The 22,709-nt window shown below is 35.4% G+C and overlaps 1 protein-coding gene across 2 annotated transcripts in view; it reads right to left on the bottom strand.

The window, feature by feature from the left end:
- Positions 1 to 685: 685 nt before the first annotated feature.
- Positions 686 to 22,709, bottom strand: part of TTC13 (tetratricopeptide repeat domain 13) — a 38,188-nt gene continuing 16,164 nt past the window's right edge. Inside the window, exons 9-23 of one of the 2 annotated variants that reach the window (XM_056486776.1) lie at positions 21,768 to 21,850; positions 20,497 to 20,638; positions 19,130 to 19,304; positions 18,556 to 18,712; positions 18,155 to 18,285; positions 17,687 to 17,819; positions 17,117 to 17,209; positions 13,068 to 13,151; positions 11,572 to 11,656; positions 9,180 to 9,286; positions 7,714 to 7,849; positions 6,973 to 7,052; positions 5,849 to 5,927; positions 4,255 to 4,334; positions 686 to 865 (exon numbers count right to left, since the gene is read on the bottom strand). In XM_056486776.1, the coding sequence (XP_056342751.1) occupies positions 742 to 865; positions 4,255 to 4,334; positions 5,849 to 5,927; positions 6,973 to 7,052; positions 7,714 to 7,849; positions 9,180 to 9,286; positions 11,572 to 11,656; positions 13,068 to 13,151; positions 17,117 to 17,209; positions 17,687 to 17,819; positions 18,155 to 18,285; positions 18,556 to 18,712; positions 19,130 to 19,304; positions 20,497 to 20,638; positions 21,768 to 21,850 (1,689 nt within the window). In that variant the 3' untranslated portion in view covers positions 686 to 741. Of the gene's footprint in view, positions 866 to 4,254; positions 4,335 to 5,848; positions 5,928 to 6,972; positions 7,053 to 7,713; positions 7,850 to 9,179; positions 9,290 to 11,571; positions 11,657 to 13,067; positions 13,152 to 17,116; positions 17,210 to 17,686; positions 17,820 to 18,154; positions 18,286 to 18,555; positions 18,713 to 19,129; positions 19,305 to 20,496; positions 20,639 to 21,767; positions 21,851 to 22,709 lie in introns of both variants that reach the window. The other variant, XM_056486775.1, reaches the window with a different exon arrangement.

The following is a 22,709-nucleotide window of genomic DNA, read 5'->3' on the forward strand; positions in this document are numbered from 1 at the left end:
AAATTTGCCTTTATTATGGTTTGGTTAAGGAAACCTGCCTTTCCAGAATGCTGCCAAGTCTGTTCAACAATAACAACTCAAGGAACACCAGCCAGTGCTCCTAACTTCAATCCTGTCAATCGCCTAATAACTTTTGCCAACCACCACCACCATCAATGGGTACTTGGAAAGGAAGATTGTTGTGTTTCTGACATTTACTCAGAGCCTAACTCCAAATAAGTAATTGGTTTGGTTTTGTTTCCAAATGTTGTCTCCCTGAGCCCCATTCTTTTAAGCTGACATCTGTTCTTTCACTGGACTGCACATGAAATGCCTGTGTATTCTCTAGTTACTAATACATGGTAGAGCTCTAAGTTTTCTGTGCAGCAGTCAGAGGATTTGAAAAAAAAAAACAAAACAATGAAAAGTAGTATAGCATTATTTCCAATGAAGATTACTTTCCCTTTTTTTAAAATAAATTTTCACCTGCAGTGTGTTCAGTTCATAACTGTGATCAAGTTTCTTACTGCTCTTCAGTTTGGCCCCTGAGTAACTATTTCTGTTAGAATGTGTCTTAATATCTAAAAGCAGCTGTTCTACTTCTTTTTTCCTTTTTAATATTATTGGTCACAGAAAGATTTCTTTTACTGGCAACAAACAAGAAAGTTTGTTCTATTAAAAAAACCAAAAACAATTTTGACCATAATTTGCTGTTCAAAATAATTTATGAAGCGGTAACTCTTGGCCTTTTATTTGTATAAATTATACAACAACTATAGTTTTTTTTAGACAATGAGATGAGTCTGTATTTAGTACTTCAATCATCGTTCTCAGGGTTGGAAAAGTCTCTGATACTGATGGTAGGCTCTTGTAAGAAGGTGAAATACTGAAAGAGAAAAAAAACCAACAAGTTATTTTTTGATGAGTTTTATAATTTACCTGCAAGTTAACACATTAGCTTAGACTTCTCCTCATCCTCTCCCCTCCAACAAATTTGCAACCTGTGTCAAGAATCAACTCCATGTAACAGGCTTGGGGCAGAGTGGCTGAAAGCTGCTGGGCAGAGAAGGACCTGTGGGTGCTGGTTGACTACAGCTGAACACGATCCAGCAGTGTGGCCAAGAAGGCCGGTGGCATCCTGGCCTCTGTCAGCAATGGTATGGCCAGCAGAACCAGGGCAGTGATTGTCCCCCTGTACTTTGCACTGGTGAGGCCACACACCAAGTCCTGTGTCCAGTTTCAGACACCTCACTGCAAAAAGGACACTGAGGTGCTGGAGTGAGTCCAGAGAAGGGCTGGATGGAACTGGTGAAGTGTTTGGAGCACAAGTCTTAGGAAAAGCAACTGAGAGAGGTGGGGTTGTTTATCCTGGAGAAAAGGAGGCTCAGGGGTGACCTTATTGCTCTCTACAACCACCTGAAAGGAGGGTATAGCCAGCTGGGGGTTGGTCTCCTCTTAGGTTAACAAGGGACAAGACAAGAGGAAAAAGCTCAAGTTATGCCAGGGAAGGTTTGGATAAGATATTAGGAAATACTTCTTCATGGGAAGGGTGAAGACATTGGAATAAGCTGCCCAGGGAAATGGTACAATCACCATCCTGGATGTCATCAAAAGTGTGTGGATGCAGCACTTGGGGCCATGGTTTAGTGGTGAACACAGTGGTGTTGGATTAGCAGCTGGACTCACTGATCTTAAAGTTTTTCCCAACCTTAAGGATTCAATGATTCTCAGAATCTGTTGTTCACAAACAGCTCTTGCTTTTCACGACTACTCTGTCACCATACAAAATGAAAACAATGTCTGCATAGAAGAGCTTTCAAAAGCAGCACAAGTTAAAATGTATTGCTTTAAGTCTTCCAGCCTAATTTACCATATCCACTATTATTTGTCTACCACAGACAAATTAGCCACTCAGGCTAATTACCTTCATATTATTACACCAAGTCCTTTGGGCTGCAGTGCTACAGGTTTTTGTTTGGTTTTTTTTTCTCAAAGTCAACTTCTCCACTCTGGCTCATTTCCTCACCTATTATATATCTCTAATTTGATCCAGCAATTCTATAGGTTCTACTATACTACAAAATGGTATTTATTAAAAATAAATTGTTTGGCAAGGTTATCTTTAACATGAATTACTTCCTGATCTGATTTGACATGGGTTCACATAAGTTTCAACAGTACAGCTGAGGGAGTCAGAAACATATGGGTAGGACTGAAATATCTTAAGATGACTTTACTCTCAAGAAGGAAGTTTCTCTTCGGTAAAGATATGTCAAAAAAACAAACCCACAAAACCAAAACCAGCAAGAACAGAGGATTAATAGACTAGAGTATATAATTGAGAGAATTACAGAAAAAAATTGTGGGAACCATAAATATTTTATATTTCCATGATAAGCATGTCTAAATATTTGTGCAGACTACTTTTAATAAAAACCACAACTTGCTACACCTGTAGCTTAGAAATGTCACTCCTTACTGAATACTGAATTTGACTCATTTACAAGTAGATTTTTAGCCTAAGTTTAACAAAGATGCCTTATTAGCCTTCTTCATTTAGGAAGGGATTTTACAGTCTAATGAAATTCATCAGACTCAGAATCGCTGATAATAAAGTTAAACAACACTAAACAGTATGAAATGTTTGGCACTAAGAGCAGCTGCAGAGTTCCACAGACTCTAGAAGCTGGACCAGACCTCAGGAGATATGGAATCTAAGATCCTGTTCAAAGTAAGATCAAATCAGAAGTCAAATCAGGGTGTCAGGGCTTTATTCAGCCAAGTCTTGAAAATTTCCAGGGGTGGAGATTGCACAGTCTCTTTGGGCAGTCTGCTGATGTAAAGATTATGCCAAGTCTAAACATTGTTTCAACTCATGCACATGGCTTTTTGTCTTTCCACCAAACACTCACAGGTCCTGCAGAGCTGCTCTTAGATCAAAGCCTCATTTTCTCCAGGCTGAACAAGCCCAGCTCTCTCCTGTTAAGGCATGTGCTCCAGACCATTGGCCTATTGGTGGCTCTCTACTGTATCTGCTCTGGTTTATTACAGTCTTTACTGCAGCTGAATGCAGTATTTTAAGTGTGGTCCAAAGTGCTCAGTACTCCCTAAATCTGGTTATCCAAACATCATCTTAATCCATCTAGTCGTCCTTTTGTCCAGACCATAATGTGCTACTTTGATATGAGAGTACTGTGGTGTGGGACCTTTGCTGAAGTAAAAATAAACCACTGTGATTGCTCTCATCATCCCCAAAAGTCAGTTTTTAGCACAGAAAACCATCATTGGGTCACAGAACATTTGGTAAGCTCATGCTGATTGTTTTCTGTGACTTCTTCCTTCATATCAACTGACATGCTTTCCTAGAGGACTCCATGACTTTCCCATGGATCAAAAGGAGGCTGACCAGCCTACACTTTCTCTGGGTTTCTTTTTGGCCTTCCTGAAGAGCAACTCAAGATTTCCTTTCCTGCAGTAACCAAGAATGCTTCCTAATGTGCACCATGTTTCCAAGATTATAGATGGCCCTGAAAGGACCTTGGCCAATTCTCTCAGAACCCTTCAAGTGTCTTGACTCTGACTTGAAGCATACTAGAAACTGGTGTTGTGTCTGGCCTGATGTTTAGATTTTGTATTGGGAATAACAACTAGGGGGACCAATCAAATGTACCAGATTCCTAATATTAATTCACTGTCAGTGTATGCAGTATTAAATTCTAAATTCATATGAAAATAAAAAATTTTAAATATTGCACAGAAGTCATGCACCTATATTAAGTAATGTAACTCTCAATACTCAAAATGTCCACCTACTTTGAAAATACTTATTCTCAGATCAAAATAGAACTAAAGCATAAGCAAATTACTTTGGATATATAGTTTGAAGAGATCCGTAGGAATTAAAAATAAAGGGGTCAAAATTTCTCCTTGCTGTGTTCACTCATTGCCAGGTCTACTAATCATAAGCCATAATATAAAAAGACAAATTTGACCCACTGGATAAAATGAAGAAAACATTAACCCAAATAATTTCCTTAGAGGATAATACTCACATAACTGAATGCCTAGACTACTAACTACTCTGTTAGACTAGAAATACACTGTGTGTGTAAATGCAAATCTTGTCTCATCAATTCCTAAGCTGTGTTAAAAAATGCACTGAATCCTTTATTAAATTTATAATTTCTAAGTAACATTTCTTAGTATAGGTTTGAATTTTACACATAGTCTTTCATACTTGATTTCCCTATTCCCCACCTGAACAAAAGAATTTACCTTTTTAGATTCATCCAGCTCCTTGCTATTTTGCTAAAAGCTTCAGACCCTGGTGCTGTCATGGCTTCAAAATCAACCAGCTGAAAATGCAAGAAAACAAAAGAGATATTAAGAAATTACAGAATTTTTAAGTTCTCTAACTTCAGAAAGAGCTTTGAGGGCTTTGCTACCTATGTTCTTGTTAAGAAAAGAGTAAACTCACAAACTAGTCTGTGCGTGCCCTGACTACTTTGTCCTTCACCATCTGCTTGAAGTCAGCATCCAAGCCAGGCACTAAGTCTCTGTGGGGTTTGCACATTCCACTACAACCAGTACTGGAAGCTACACTGGTCATGGCTACTGAATTACCTGCCAGGCAACCACAAGACTCTTGGTTACAGTGCACCTTTGACTTCAGAGCAGCCTGAAAATGCATGTTGTTGTAAGTCTGGGACCAGCTTAGCCCTTCTAACAACACCAGCGATAAACAAACTCCAGTTTTATTCAACAATTTCTTCCGTGTCATGAAAGCTTTTCTGAAAAACAGGTTAATTTGTATTCAGGCACTCTGTTTCAGGGAAAACTCTCAAACGTAAAGATGTCTTCAAAGCTCCTGTAAGTCAGAAATCCTGCTTAGTAGTAATCCTGAAACTCTGCTTGCTTGCATAAAATCAATCATCAAAATACTACTCTATCAAGTCCTAAGAAAATACTTCAGAAACCCCAGGGAAGTGTTTTACCTTAGCTTGAACTCCCACAGAATGGGGTAGATACCAGCTTAATGGTGTACTGAAAAGAAGCTTTCTTGCTTCTAAGCAAATGCTGTATGCTCTTAAAAGCTACTAGAGTTCATTGTACTCAAAGGAGTACATTGTTTTCAGGGCTTTCTAGAACAAAAGAGAAAATCACCCTTTCTTCAGTTATCCATGCAGGGTATTTTCTTCAACAACTTGGATTCTCACTGGAACTTTACTGATTATTTTGACAATGAGACAGAGGTGTTCTCACTCCTTTCATGCTGAAAAGGTAATACAGCTAACAAGCCAATTCTTGAAGAAAATTAAATCGTTTATTGAGCAAGGTGGTATAATACTCAAATGTAGTCACTTAAAAACTAGGACTTAGTTTAACTTCAGCAGAATACAGAGGGGAAGGAGAAATCAAGACAGGTTGCAAATCTATTTCTACTTACTGACCCCTAAAAGCTCTACAATACACTGAGAGAACAGACAGAAAATTTCTTTTGTGGGCTGGAAGAGTCACTAATTCTTCTCCAATATTCTCAGAATCCTTCTCAAAAGCAAGCTGAAAAGAGCAGCTCAGCACACTGGAAATGCTTCAGTAACAGATCTGTAATTCCTGTGGGACCAAACTGCTACAATTTGACTGATCCAAATTATTGCACATACCATCTCCAAACTCACCAGCTGTCAGAATAGCAATGGAATTTTCAACACACTCTCAGGCTGCAAGACACCATAGCATATGCAGCTGACCCACCTCCAGCAAATAAGCATGCAACTTCTGTTCATTCTTACAGCTCCTTCCCCACATTCACAAGTATTACTTCTACCATCAAGACTGAGCTAATGTACTTTGAAATTTTGATACTTGCCTTTCCTTTAGGGATTTTTCCTGATACTTCTTTTCCACTTGCCATTAGTGCTCCCATAATCACTGAATAAGCTATCACACTAAAAGAATAAAATTAAAAGCAACAAATGGAGTAGAAGTCTTTCCATAATGCTATTTTAGACTACAAAAGAAATGGAACATAGTATTGTTTCATAGAAGGCTAGTAAAGATTACTGTACTAGTTATTTTAGAAATAAAGAAACAAGTACAAAACACTTAAAAAGTAAAGTCACTGTAACTATCCAACATCACTAGAGCAAAGTTATGAACCTATGGAGTTTTATTACTGTTTCTACATTAGTCAGAACAATATTTTCAGACTTTGGAGTTCTTAAAACTCCACAGGGCTGAAAACAAATCAGACTCCTGTTCCCAAGAAGATCAGCTGTAGCCCAGAAGAGTTTATGAACTCTACTGCAATAGAGCCAAACTGTAAAGCTGTTCAATTGTTTAATTTTTAACTTTTATTTTTTAAACTGTGAATCTCAGACGGAATTTTTCTTAATTTTTACATTTACAATTTACATTTAATTTTACATTTACATCTATAAGATAAATGCAAAAACTGATTAAAAAATCCCAAAATGGGAGGGTTTTTTTTTCATACTGAACTGTATCTAAGAGTAAGATACTGCAGTTTCATTTGGTGACCCTAACAGTTGCAACAATTTACTAAAATCATATTTTAGTGTATTTATTTAAAATAAGTTATGCTAAAATATATTTCATCTTAAAAATACATTTCACAAAAACTTCCTAAATGAAATTACAGTGGTATAACACAATATAGATTAGAAAAGCAAGCCTTACAATTTAAAAATGACACTTCTCAATGCATGAGCTGATTCTATAAATACAGACTACTCATCATTTTAAATATACATGCAGCTATGAATAGTTGCCATTAGCAATTACAAACTAGCTTTTAGAACAGTACCAAGTCAGTTCCCATTGTCACAGCAGCACAAAAGGAGAGGCTGTGCAGGGCACACAGCTCTATTAAAAAATAATATTAATATTAAAAAAAACATTAAGGTACTGCAAGACATGGACATTGTATAGCAGGCATTCAAGGTAACAGATATGATGAACACCAATACTAACCTAGATCCTCTTGAAAGTGGCATTAAATTATAGAAGTAATAAACTAGTGACAGGATCAAGTTGCAAACAGCATCTACTTCCTAAGAGAAAAAAAAGCATGACTTAAAGATAATTTAATAATCAGGTAATACCTTATAAAGCTACACATTGCAAAGTTTTATGTCACCACAATTCTTTTTTAAGAACCATTTCAAATGTGAACATTTTAAACTGTGAAGATGAAGTCTGATTAACAGATGTTTAAACAAACTACTTTGTTGTATCTTTAACATTTAGGTGAAACAGTTCATCTACACACCTATTAAAGGATGAAAAAGCACAAGCTCAAATGCAGTCAGATTGTCCTAGCACATCAAATCAATACAAACATAATTCTAGTGCTTCTCATGAATTTGTGCTACTCATCTTATATGTAATCACCATGAGCCAAATTCTAAACAGTACTTATAGGTATAATGACAAAGGTGAACACAGACTCATGAGAGAAATAAGAAAAAAACAGAACACATTGTGATATTGAGATTTTGCCTGGACAATCTCTAGTACTGCAGGCAAAGCACTGCAAATTTTAAAGTAACAGATAGAATCATAGCAACTTCTTATGGTATTTGTCATAATTTGGTTTAAGTAAATTTATTACCTAAGAATGCTAAAAAAGTATTAAAACAGGGACTATTAAACAAAAGTATAAAAACATAAAAGCATTTTTCAAGGAATTAATAACTCCTTAAACAGCCTTACCCCCAGCTCTGTAGACAGAATTAGAATTTTTCCTTTAGCTGTTAGATCCTTATATAGTGCATCTATTTCTGCATGATACAGCTGTGTTCTCTCTTCTGTTGTCTGAGTTTCTACTGAAAATAGTATGTTCCCCACTCTGTTAAGCAGATGAAAAAGAAAAGGAGGTAAGACTTTTTAACAGAACTTGATCCATATCCAGGGTAAATTACAAATCTACTACAGTTACACATCACCTTTCTCCTATCACTTTTCTTAAGCAGGAGATTATGTGCATTACTTCCCATTTAATTTAAAAAACCCCAAAATCACTGAATTAAAAACACTACATCACATTATAAGTTTGAAAGACTATATAAAGACTGCCACCTAATCATAGATGAAGCATTTCCACTGAAGAATACCTGGCAAGCATTAGTGTTTCACTTAAATTGTGGGTAAAAAATAATAAATATAAAATTTTAAAATATCTTCTCAGACTTAGGATTTTTGTATAGAATGTAGAGTGTAGTTTTCTTCATTTCTAAACTACCAAAACGAGATTGTTTTGGTATAAAGCAGTTACAAACTATGGATCAAAACAGACTGAACGATATCAAACTTTGTCCAGAACAAAGTTAGGCTATTTACTGACACCAAAATATTTTCCTCAAAATAGTGAGGCCATATACTTAATGTCTTTTCATCATATGTAAGCCTGTGACTTAGGATGTAAAGTAAAAAAACAAGAGATACAATAACATTTTAGCAGGGAAGTTCGGATTCCATGCCACTATTGAAAGCACACAAATTCTGGGAAAAATCCCAATGTGTAAAATTTTAATTCAAAAAGGTTTTTACTTAATAGTGTGATAGCAGTTCTGAGCTTCAGACTTGCCCACTTTTCCAAAAGGCAATGAATCAAAATCCATAAAATGAGACATTCACTATCACACCCACAGAATGATCCAAAGCCTCCTGAATGTATTCTCATACCTTCAGGTACTATTTAAATTTTCACTTGCAGATAAAAAGATCTGCAAACATCTCAAACATGAAAAAAGGCCAAAATCTCAAATAGAAGAGAGTGTCTTCTGTTCTTATATCACAGAAATTTCCATTCCATTCAGGACTTCTCAGTCAACATAAAACACAAGAAGAAATGTATTTTGATATGTATAAAGACTGAGGTATTTGATACTTTTCCCTTTTAAGTATTTTATAGACTAAGCTGAAAAACAGTCTCTTTTCGCTTTTGTGCTATATGTTAGAGAATCAACTCAGTTCCATCAGGTTACCCATATTCTCTTTTTGTCATAAACACAACAAGAATCAAGCCCTCAAATGAACAAACTTTAGTTATTTACAAAAATGCCTCTAGTGAAAAACAAAACCCACTTTATATGAAGTGAAACAGCATTTCAGACAATTAACTGCTAAAAGTTCATCACTGCTTAATGTACCCTAATCCCTGAAAACTGGGAACGTACTTATCTCCCGTTATTGTAATTGTGAATCCATCATATTCTTTGCCTTGATCCTTCAGGCTGGGAACTTTTGTGTTCACAGTGAATCCATCTCTAGTTTTACTGTTAAACTGCTTTCAAAAGAAAAAAAAGTAATATTAGAGGTAGCAGAGACAGAGACTGCCTACCTATTGCTTTGAAGCACTTAAAATACATGGAACAGAACAAAGTTACTATCAGTGACATTATTTCATTCATCCTTTACTTCCCTCTGAATGGAAACCATAAATACTGAATGAGGCACAGTGGTATTCAACTTGATAACTAAACAGTGAATAAAATGTGCTGTTTGTGAAATGCAACTGTTCAAGCTGCACAGATTCCTCCCCAAGCTGCATGTTGATGGTAACCTTTTGGTGCAACGATGTAAATGGAAAAGCAGGAATTTGAGATTCCATTTTATGTTTACACTAAGAAGTGGCTGCATTAGTCCAAGTGTAAATTCCAGAATACAACTCAAAGCAACAGTTTCTTAACTGTGATTCAGTTTCAATTGGTATTTATCATCATCAGAAGGAAAGTATCTCTAGGTTTAAAAATTTTACAAAGCTACATTATCTAAGAGTAACACTGTAGCCAGAGAGTTGTATAAACCAGGCAGAACTGCACTTAAGCCAAAAGCCCAGCTTTCCACATACAGCATTTGCCAGCTACCCAAATAACCAAATTACATCACTATTAAAAAGACATTTATTTTATATAGGCACTAATGAAGACTAGTATACACCAGCATTTACTCATGCAGTTATTTATATTAACTCAAAACCTGTGATCCAGGGTGGTTTGTTTCAAGAGAATCCGCATTTCTTTTAAAGGAACTAAAGGCCTCTAATAAAATAGTATTCCACTTTGATTCAGTTTGGAATGGGATGCAGGAACTCAAACCAGACCAAAATGTGCAGGTAAGGAAACTGGAAAGAATATTTGCTGCCACTTGAGACATTTACTTTGAAATAATTATGTAATAAATGTATATAACGTAATGAAGTCCACTATGTTTATATATTTTCATCATTTTCTTGGAGTAACCTGGATTTTTAAAATCCCCTGGCAGCATTTTTTCTGGCCCAAAATTCAAAAGTAACCATATTAGATGCCCTACAGGGTGCTACTAGCACATTTGTGTATCAGTAGGGAACACTAGGCTGTCCATCCACCCTAAGGTGCTACCACTTCAGCAAAAGCTTTTGTTAAGGTTCAGTTCATATCCACTTGGCTTCATCTTTCAAAGCCAAGAACAAGGCAGCAATATAAAAAGGACCTCTGAAATTAAGGTGTCTTCAAATAACCTATATTCACAATACATTATAAAAACCCATAGAAAAATGTAGTGCTTAAGCCATGTAGCTCCTGCAAAGGTAACTCTAGTGCACAAGTGAGCACTACAAGAAAGAACAAATCCAAACTCAGTCTGCCAGGAGTAGCAGCAAGGCAGCTTCAGAGATCTCTGCTCTTGGCAACCCAGCTGCTTGGATTAGATACAAAATTCCAGTGTGGACACACAAGATAAGAAAGTAAAGAATTTGTCTCTATTTAGCATAGCTGTTTCTTCCCAAGTTTTATTCGCTCTCATTAAAATCCTGTACAACCCTTAAAAAAGACATACTTTGTAACTTTGTTTCCCCAACCCCAAATACTTACACACTGCTCACCCTAGATTAATCTGGAGGAATCGGGGGAACAAGGGACACCTTTTACTTAAACCTAGGTCAAACGTTACTACTCAAGCTGAGATAAGAGTATAAACCATTTTTCAGATTATATATCCAAAGCCTTTCTACAAAGACCACCAGCAGCAGGAAGAAAACCTGCAAGTTTCCCACTCCTTTTTTGCCAAGTCTTCCTAAGCTCAAAAATGTTATCCAGGATTTAATTTTATCTATCAGTCACAAAGGGCAACTATTCCCCCACTTCCCCGTGCCAGCCCCACCACATACTGAGCCGCACCAACGAATCCAAAAGTAAGTAGAGCTTCTATATTCCTGATCTTTCAGGCACATCAATCAATTTTTCTCCTTCCTATTGTACAGGCACAGAATGAGCCCACTATGGCAGGTCTGACCACAAACCCTCAGCTGAGAAGGCTGGCTTCAAAGAATTACATTTAACATTTTAGTGTCCCATAATTTTGTTAACAGTTCACAGTTAGGCCAAGGATTTAAAATATACATCACCCATTTGCACATATCAAAGGGACAGTCCAACCCTATATATGCAGATTTGGAGAAACCTGTGCTAGTATTTCCAGTTACTCATTTTAAAGTTTATATACAATGGTTTTATTTTGAGCAACTGAATATCTCCCAGAACATATTTTATAATTTTTACCATATATTAAAGTTTTTCTGTAATTTACCTTCATTATGGGAAGAAGATCTTCTACTTTATGTACCTTTTCCAAAGCTTCTCGAACCTCCAGCAGTCCTTTTGGATTATTAGCACTGGAAAAAAATTAAACATTAAATGCAACAGTTGAACATATTTAGCATTTCTGGAAATTCACATATCTTTAAGCTAATCAGCCACAGTGAAGTAAGTTATTGAAAGTTAATTATTTATTTTCTGAAAATTAGTTCCTTTATACTTGTCCACATGCTCTCCTATACTTCAAAAAGCAATTTGCTCCAATATCAGCTCAGCTTATTTTTTTCAGCTTCAAACCTCAATTTCAGTATTCAACTATCGTATCTTACTGTTGCTATTGGCCATTCTAAAGCATCAAACAGTGTCTGCATGAGTGTTTGTGGGCACAGGTTACTAGGTAAGGACAGATGGAAGTAGAAGAGAGTTAAAATTAGAGATGTTCTTCACAAAATATACACATCTGTGTAGCCTCAAAGGCAAGTAAATACTTCAGATGCAGGCACAGCTGGAAGAAACCTGCTAAATTACTGCTCTAATAATTATTAATTACACTATACCAGATTTTAAGAACAGAATTATTTTAGAAATCATACCATAAATTGGTCAGGTTTAAGGTCAAATGCTACTGGGCTTACTCTGAACAAACTTCTTAGCAACAGAGGACACACTCAGTTACTACAGAACTTACATATTTTCAGCAACTATCATATATTTCTAAAACATGAACATTTTCAACTGTTACAAGGATTTTCTACACTTTCTTTTTTTTTTTTTTTTTTTTTTTTATATTTAAGTAGCATAATGAGATTGTAAAACAGAACTTGGTATTTAATTAAGGTTACCAAGCCAAGGGAAAATTAGAGAGCTTAAAGCTAAAAGCGTTTTTTAGTTTATGTTATCCGAATACTGAGCCACAGGATTCAGTACAGAAGCCAACATCAATTTTCATATTAATTTTAGTCACATTATTTCATTCAAGAGTCTACAACTCTCTTCAGTTCCAGGACAGCATCTATGTAACAGATAGTAAAGATTATCTGCTTATTTAAAACACCTGTTTCAATTACAGTTACCTTCCATATTGTCTTTTCTCCTTTTTCCTCACTTCTTAATAAATTTCTCAATAGTCACAGTAACTGTACTTGATTCTACCAGGAGGAAACCAAACATCTTTAATAAATCATATGCTTAGAAAGAGTAGAGATCCAATCATGACAGAACCATGGATACAAATGCAAAACAGTAATTGGTTTCTAGGTACACTGTAATTCACAGGTGTTTTTTCCTATTAGTTTAAGTTTCTTTATGTGGCAATGAATACAATTCTCCATTTCCAATGGAATTAAAATAATTATATATATTAAGGAAACCTGAACTTACTAAACAAAGAAAAAAATCCTTTAGACTTTGTGGAATGAATATTATGTAAAATTCAGATCACTATTACCAGTGAACAAAGAAAAAAAGCAGGGGAAAAATTTAATTTACCCATGATAAACAAGGATCCTGTCTTTGATAAAATGAAGAATTTTCTCAAAGTATTCCAGGTACCGCATGTTAATGACCTGTCCCCTACAAGGAAAAGAAATTGTTTCTTGAAGTCTTGTTGTTCAGCCAACATTCCAGGACACAAATATTACTTATTAATATTTGACACAATTTCATTCACAGTTGCTCAGTTAAAGGACTGAACCATGTAGGGTTTATCTATGTGGTGAATTGCCAATCTCCCATTTTAAATATCAATTACATAGTGAACTTCCTCAAACTTATGTATCATTAGATTTGTTGTTCTCTGATAAACTACATTCCATGCATATTTCCGCACTTTTAGTGTGCCTGATTCCAGCAAATCTTATCTATATGATAATTATCAATTTGCACAAGATATAATCATCCCTAGATTCATAGATATAACACAACTAGAAGAATTCTGAATTTGCACATCTAGAGAACCAACACACTCCAGTTTACACATTTAGCAATATACATGTTGATCTGCTCTAACCACAGAGCAAACATATCTGGTCCACATGTATTTTTTTTTATTCACCTATGTCCCTCTATATTGAAGTAATTTTGCTTTTAATCCCAACAGTTACAAGTAGTAACTGAAAAACAAAAACATTAAAAAGGTGTTGCTTTTTCCCTTGCACTACCCTAAGTAAAAAAAAAAAAAAAAATCAATATTAAAATGTGGTAGAAACCTGTTAGGATTATAACCACTCTGAGAGGAAAAATTACATACCATTACTGCATTTGTAGGAGTCCTTCCTCTTCTCCCAGTCTACAAAACAAGATTTTATAAAGCAAGCGTTATCGCTCTCTGAGGAAGCAAAACCACTGTCAATCACAGGAAGCTGTATACACCTAGCTTTTTCTTTCCACTTTACGGGATTTTTGGTAGCTCAAGTCTTTGTCTAATGTCTCACTTGACAGTCTCTCACCATAGGAGGCCTAATCTCAGAAACCCAGCAGAATCAGTCCTCAGAAATGGAACAGAACTAAAACACATACACATATCTGCACATAAGAAAGGGAGGCAGGGAAAGCGGAAGGATGAAGACAAATCTAATATACATAATTTGCCCTTGTTGTACGTCCCATCATTTTCCATCTGTATTAAAAAAAATATCTGTACAACAGGCAGTAGCGTGTCAGCATAAGGAAGTGGATTCTCCTTGAGTGTCCTCTTGGAAAATACATCCAAAGCAGACCTATCATTCTGTAAGGCCATCTAGAAGCTGTAATACCAAGAAAGGCTTTTGGTGGGTTGCCAAAAGTGATTTGTGTTTATTCCCACTCTTTCTTCCTGTTTAGTAAACACTACCACCAAGAATTCAAAAGTTGCAGTGTTCCAGGGTGTCTTTTTTTTTTTTTTTTGTAAGAACATTAAGCATATCATTAATGCTTAGCCGATCACAAAACCTTACTTTGTCTGTGAAAACAAGTAAAGCTTTTGAAAACATTTTCTCTACTTTAAATCAAACTTATTAGCTTTGATCATTTAAGCCAGAAAGGAGATAAGCCAAATTCACCCTTGTCTATAGACCAACAAAGAGACAGCTGACACACTTGCAGCTTGAGAACATTAAGATATGAAAGTCTATCAAAAATTGTCAAGTACAAGACATTTCTTGTATAACTTTTTTAAAAAGTCTCCAAATTGACACAAAACAAACAAAAAAGGTTTTTGTATCCTGACACACTCCAAACATTTTGCCATTCTGGAAAACAAAAAAATAATTTAATTCACCAAACACTGAATGTTAATGCCTCTGTGACAAGACTCATTTGACAGGAATCACTGAACAATACTGGATTTCCAATGGAAAGAATTAGAGTAAAGAAAAAGGTTGTGCTAACAGACAAGTAATCCAAGTATTTCTGCCCACAGAAATTCCTGGTGTACAATTCAGATGAACTAAAACCAAGAGACAGCTTGAGCTCAGCATGACTAGATGTTTTACAAATGCTAGAAGAACACCCAACTGCTGTTGCTACACTTCTTGTTTGACTGAACAGCTTTTATCTTAATATACATAATACCATACAAACTGCTATTTGTCAGCCTAAATCTACTGTTACACTGGGCTGTCAGGTAGCCATGCTATTATAGAAAGAATTCAGCCTTAGTCACATGAGTATAATTTTCAAACCATAACCTAATAATAAAGCAAAGTGTATCTTCCTGAAGGACGGTCAAAAGACCATAAAGCCATCTCAGTTATCAAGAAGAGGGTATTAGCTCTGTGCCCTATTAGTCTCTTCAACCAGCAGCCATTTTACAAGCTGAGTAATGTAAAATGCATAATTCCTTAAGATGAAATTGTCGTAGTGAACTAGAACATGCTTCAAAACTAAAATAATTTTTTAAAAAACAACCATTACCACTTACCTAAGGCAGTGGTATTTAGGCTGCTTCAAAATTATTTCTTAAAAAAAGGTGCCAAACCAGTATTTAGCTATCAAACAAGGATAACCAAAATGCTGATGAGATCCCTAAAAGCCATTGGTCAGCCAAATCAAAAAGGTTAGAATTAAGTTCACTGTGGGCCTACAATTCTGAATGTTCCTGAACCTTAATTCAGAGTCTATAAAAATGACCAAAAAATCTGTAACAGTACATCGTCAGTTTTGCCAGCATTCTCTGATGAAAGGAAAACAAGAAAGTACTTTGACCGCAGCAAAGCAAGAGTTCCTGACACAGAGATTCTGCACAAGGTTTATTTCTGCAGAATAAACATTCAGTATTAGTTTCAGGATGTTAATTAAGTGTTGTTACATGAATGCCTTTTTGCCAACACAGATCACCTAGAAGTTAAGGCTTTTACTCTCCCATTTAGAAATAAAACCATGAAGAAACAGGTGAAGTATGTGATGCATCTCTGTCTTCAAGTACGGATGGCTGTGGTTGCTGCTGCATTGTGCATACAAGAAAGAAATGCAGCAACAGCAATGATGGAAACAGTTTGGAGCCCAAATGTAACGCTTGGCTTGAGTGAAGAGAGAAACCTGAGCACAAGACTGTTCAAAAAGCAGCACATCTTGCAAAGTAAATTATCTGCACTGGAGTTCAGTGCTGCATTAGCCACTCCATAAAGTAAAGTAAAGGAGAGGCTGCTAGGGTCCATTCCATAGACTAGAAGTGTGAGTACAAATCCTCATTAGCCTCTGCACATGAACATCACTATTTTTCTCTGCCTGAAATGGCTTCATTTCCCTTATTCTCCTTTTTCAGTATAGCTTCTCAAAGAATGAAGATACAGACATACATAAGAGCAGAATGACAGATCAAAGATTCAGTATTTCCCATGGTGGGGTGGAATAAGATGAAACCTGGCTACATACTTACTTACACAAACACACTCTGCTCCTGTGATTGACAGTGATGTTGCCACATCGAGTCTATCACACTTGTACCACTTCAAAGAGGTAGCACTGTCATGACTACAAATATAGAGTTTTGCAGCATGGGAGAAGATGGAACGTACAACAGTGGTTGAATCTTTTAAATTTTACCTTTATTTGCAAGTGCAACTGTTACCTTTCACAGGTTACTTATTTTGTCATTTTTGCTTTATTCTGGCCTGCCTTGAAAACAACTATGAGAACTATGTCTTTCCTCTTCACTGTAAATTGGTATTAAAACTAATAGAACAGCATTGTTTCAATACTGATGCCACTGCCTTCAAGAGGCAGTATTCACAAAAATTGCAACTATGATGAACTTAATAAAACATATACATTTAAGGTTATTTGGGAAACAAAAGCAGCATGTGAAAATATGTATATTCTGGATCTTCTTAGATACTGCTATAACTCAGTTGTACAACTGAAATTCAGGAAAAAGATGAAATGTCATAAGGGAAAATTGTGCACAAATCCCAAATGTTTCATCAGAAAACATAAAATAAATATAAAACAATAAGCACATATACATTCAATGTTGTAAAATGCTGTTTCACAAAGAGCTGGTAATTTCTGGTACAGTCCCTCAGTATGTATGGGAATGCTGTTTGGTAAAACTCTCATACCTGATTAAGTTAATGTGATTATTGAAGCCTCTGCTAAGGCTCCGGGCAGGCATCTGGTCCAACCAAAGCACAGGCTGGTCAGGGTCGGCTATCCTACAAAGACAAAGGAAATCAACATTGGCACACATTTTAATCTATATAATATTTCTAATAGAGCTTTTGTCACAGACAGAACAATTTTAGGCAAAATCTAGAATTCAGAGATCACAGAAAAGAACTTTTCCTGAAACATATGGGTTTTTTCTTACAAAAACCATACAACTCAAACATTTGATGTTTCTGGAGTTGAAACTGTTAGTTTTTATTTGCCTTAGCTGCAGTGGATCCTACGGTCTCTCTCAGCTTTGCTTCAACTGGAAAATGCTATTCCAATTTTTTCCCTTCTTCATGGAAGAAGAAAAATGGAGCATTTTCAGAAGCGTACTCCTTGTACCTCCACCATCCTTTTCTTTTATCAGAACCTTTCTAGTTACAGAATGGCAGCAAGTGTTCATTTTCTTGTCCATGACTGCAGCACTCATCATTATGACAACCAATCCAAGCTTGCTCTCTGTCCTCTGTGACCATTACCTTCGCCACTTCACTGCAATATCAAACATATCTCTCCACTGCATCAGTCTGGTTTTCCCATTCATCCGAACTTTGGAGTTTGCCCAAGTCCGCTGCACAGCTTGCATTACTTCTAGAGTGGCCAGTCCCATTGCTGAGGTGAGGCAGGAGGACAGAGGTACCAACAACAGAAACAGAAGAACAATTAGAGACAAATACTCCATTTTGCAGACAGGAAAACTGAAGCAGGAAAGCAATGTATTTATAGGAAAAGAATGGACAACATCAAAAAAGTCTGGGAGATCCTGATTTCCAGTGCCCAGCTAGGTCAAGAAAATGCTGAATAATCATTATTTTAAACTTTTTATCTGGTTTGAAAGAAACAGGGTATAAAACTAATTTGCAGATAGAAAAGATATAGCATTCAATTATCACCACATTGACTTGCCCTGCCACCCCCCCTCAATTTACAGAGCATTCTCAGTATACCTCTATGTATCCTTTTATTTGGAAGAAATCCTGGTGTCTCATACTGCATCATGGAACCCAGATGATCAGCTACACATATGAGTTCTTGCACATCAGGCTTATAGCTTCCAAAATTCTGAAATAACACATCTCTTACAGAGGAGAAAAACATGCATCAGACATAGCTTGGCTATAGAAGTCCTGAAAGCATTTGGCAAAAAAATCTTTGTTTTATAAATCAGTACCATTTGTGTGAGAAACACTTAAACACAGGATAAAGAACCCTCATTCCTCCCTCCAGCCCACTGAACATATACAGGATGTTGCAATTACACCTAATATCTCAAATTAATTCAGTCTTACTGAATTCAATGGCAGACCCCCCATTTAAAATAGGCTTTAAAAAAAATAAAAATTCTCACTTTATATGTGGCTGTAACCCTGGCTGTTCTTCATAATTTTCTATAAGAAAAGGAAGATTTTTGGCCCAGTGATCCTTGAAATTTCCAGGAAGATCTATATCAGTATTATACTCTGTAAGAGGGGTATCCAAATGTGCATGCAAATATCTGGAATACTCTAGAGGAAAGAAATAAAATTAAGTTCTGCTTGCATAATCAGTTTACTTATGTCATCACAAAAAAACAGTAACCAGGTTATATGCTTGTTAGTTAAACAACATGACTTTAAGTCATTATTTTTAGATAATATAATTTTGCTATTAGCCAGTTTCTAACATAGAAATAAGTCTTTTTCAACTAAGTATCACAAAAGTCTATGTTTATATACAAATGTATGTTCACTTTTTGACCTAGCTTTTAACTGTATGAACAATTAGAATCAGTGTACCTTTTTCTTATCATACATACTCAACAGTGCTCATAAGAATGTACACAGGTTTCTCTTAAATGACAATAACTTCAAGTAAGTTTGCACTTTTAAGGTCCTTGAAGCATTTAAGAAAATTTAAAACAAAACAAACCAATCTCGACTTACCTCGGAGGTATTTCACTTTCAGATATTCGGGACTGGCCTTCTGTCCTGGTAGAGGATCATTTAACATAACTTTGGTCTGAGCTTTTATGCCTTCATAAAACTGTCCCATTGCAACATGGCTGAGACCCTTCATGTACTGGCACACTTCATTGTATGGCTCTAGCTGCAGACATCTCTGGGAGATTAAAGGAACAAACCACCCATAAATCAAGAGACAGAAAAAGTATCATCAATAATCCAACCTGCCTGGTCAGAAGACATGTGAAAAGATTTACTGATTATTAAGATCCACTTCCATCATAATTTTCTTTCAAATGCTGCTGAGCACTTAAACTGCTAGCAAATGTAAGAAAAAATATTTTCAGCTTTATCAAAAGGGAAAGAAACTAAAAACCCAAACCTTGTCAATGAAAATATGTTTTGCACACTTTACTCTCAATGTCAGCTGGGAGAAATTAGGCAAAATATATTCTTGACAATATAATAAATCATTTTGGGTTAGTTATACAGATACATATATTTTATGTCATCCCTTCACTGCTTCATGCATTAGTACACTTCTATGGTAGCCAGCTCTTTACTGTATGTTAAGCACACAGCAAATTCCTGTTTATGATCCAGAAATGAATGCTCCACTTCTTGCAGCAATTACATGTCTTTAGAAGAGCATTTCAATCTCAGAAGTTGAAGTAGCTTTTCAATTACACCAATATCTACAAATTGGGTTATAGAAGGTGAATATGTAATAATGCACATAAAGGGTTCTCTTTGGGATAAGCACAGACTCATTTGGAAAGGGATCTTATTTCATTCCTTGCTGTAAGAATATGGGCATACAAATAACATTTGTCTTTTTTGCTCTGTCTACAAAATAAGGCAATTCTATAATGCCAGCAGAGATAGGCAGGTTTTTGGCAACATGAAAATTTTTGCAAGCACAGTGAATCAGAACATATGCTGAATTTTTCAGAAGAAAATGCTCTAGAAAAATTAGATAAACATTTTAACTTATTTTCATCTGAAAATTACAGACTAGGACATTTTACCTTTCATCCAATATGAAAAAACTTTAGGTTTCAAAGTATCAGCAAGAACACAATCACCAGTTTAAAAAAAAAATGAAACATTTCAGCCTGAGCTTAGTTTTACAAACACATAAAACAATTAAAGAAACCATCTTAGTTTTAGCAAAATTACATTTTTAATTACAAACTGTTAAGTTTTATCTTTTAAGACAGACTTCAGAAAAAATACTCCTAGTTCAAATGCATGCACACTCAGAAAGAAAAACCTGGAAATCTCTCCAATTTATCACACCTGTTGAATACAAGACCTTTAAATTTTGTGTTTACTTATGGACTGCTTACCTTAAAATTCTTTAGTGCTTCATCTAAGCTACCATGATGATAAAGCATCATTCCTTTGAGCTGTAATGTCTGAACATGATTTTGATTCAGCAGTAAAGCCTTCTGGAAGCTCTCTGTAGCAGCATCAAAGTTGCCAAGCTCTCTAGGTGATTCCAGAACATGGAAAGTGAAAAATACAGAAGGCAACAGTGACAGAAAAATTACTTTGTAATTTTAAAGGTGACTTTAAGGTGTCCAAAGGGGATATCATTGAAGAGAAACACAGCACTAGTGGAAAATTTCTATAACAAAAGCAGTAGTTTTGCAACTATTCTTCTGTGGTAATAACAGAACAGCTGCACAGAGTTTGTTACTCCCAGAAATATGTACTGTGAAATACAATCCCACAAGACCACAAATCTTCACAATCCTTAGCAGACATTAAAACTGTAGAAACACATACCTAAAGTATTTCTTCAGAAACTAAAGTAAATAAAACTTCCACATAAAGCATTCTTGGAAAAAAAATTATCTTTGAGAGGTCTTTTTAACTTTTAAGTACAAACATGCTTTTAAAAATCTACCAACTACTTAAATGCTGAGTAAGAAGAAAGCATATGGTGTTTGAAAACTGAAACCAGCTAAAAATTTATTGATGGGAATTACTCCATGTGCAAGACACTTGTAAATGTAAGCACACAGTAAAAAACAGTCACAGAGAAACTGAAATGTGAAAATTAAAATAGAAATAATATACAATTAAATTTATCATAGTTTTTAAAATTCAGTACACTGATTTCTTTAAGATTATTAGATAAAATTAATTCAAACAAGAGAAACTCTAGAAAAGCAAACAAGATTTACTAGGTTTAAATACATTTGCCAAAAAGAAGTTTTGGCAAAAGTATTTAAAACTAGTAAATCAGAATAGTAATTAACCAAAGCTCTTTAGTTTAAAATAAATGCATGAAAACCAAAGCCATTACATTTGAAGCAGGATTTAATCAGCTATAGCTCATGTTGTATTAAACCTTTCCATAATTTAAAAATAATTTAGCATACCTAAAACACATCTTAATGAAAACTGCCATTTAATTAACCTTTGAGTCTGGGAGACTCAGATACCAGAGACTAAATTAAAAATACAAAGCAAATAGAAATTATTTACATTGAACATATTCTGACATAGCCATACCAGCTGCTAGAGCTGCCAAATATCACATTTGGTTCTACACAATTTTGTAACAAACAGATACACAAATTACTTTAAAATTACTTCTGAATATGAGTACCTGTAGGCTTGTCCCAGACTTTTATATGCATCTATGAAGTCTGCTTTCTGCTTCAAAGCTTCTTTGAAGGATTCAATGGCTTCCTACGGAAAGGGACCAACAGAAAAATTTATAACTTATTACATTTATTAAATTTCAGCATCCTCAGTAGCTCCTAGCTATGGAATTTACAGTTATATATCAAAAGTCCTGGAAGGAACAAACAAGCCATGAATTTATTACAAAATCTATAGAGTAAAAATTATTACATAATAAATGAAACATTGAAACATTCTTTACAGAATTGACAGATTTAGCTGTAATTCTTTTAGCTAATATGCAGTGGGAATGAACAATTCGTCTAGTATTTTAATAGAGTTCAGAGATTAAATCCCTTCAGAGTTTGCTTTCAAACCTTAGTCTGATCCCTAAGGCAAAGCAGTCTCTCCTTACAGTCTTCCTTCTTCATTCATAATAAATCTCTTAAGTTTTGAAGGCCAAAAGACTCCTTCAAATCTGAACTCTGTCTTTAATTGTCTTATTGCGTTCTTTGTTATTTCCTCAGTTGGAAACGTTCTCTTGAGGGATTACAGAGTAAGGGATCACCTTCACACAACAGCATGTACTGTTGCTATTACTGCTGTGAGGAATACAATGTAATAAAAACAAAAGCTAACAAAATAAGCATGTGGTTAAAGAAATATTCCTCTTTAAAGAATCTGATCAAGAGCTAAGCTTTTCAAACTAGAGTGGCTATACAAACTGGAATATTCAATACTGAGACTTAGAATTAGTGATGGAATAATTAACTACTTCATATTCCTAAGAAATGCCTAAAAAGTATCTTGAAGTCTTCAGTGCAATAAATTAGATGCTGTAAGGAGAGAATTACTGGTATAAATAGTTGATTTAGAAATTGTAACTTAGAGAAACTTTAAAAATATTCTGAGCACTACAATGTGC

This window comes from Oenanthe melanoleuca, chromosome 3, assembly GCF_029582105.1.
Source record: "Oenanthe melanoleuca isolate GR-GAL-2019-014 chromosome 3, OMel1.0, whole genome shotgun sequence".
NCBI lineage: Eukaryota > Metazoa > Chordata > Aves > Passeriformes > Muscicapidae > Oenanthe > Oenanthe melanoleuca.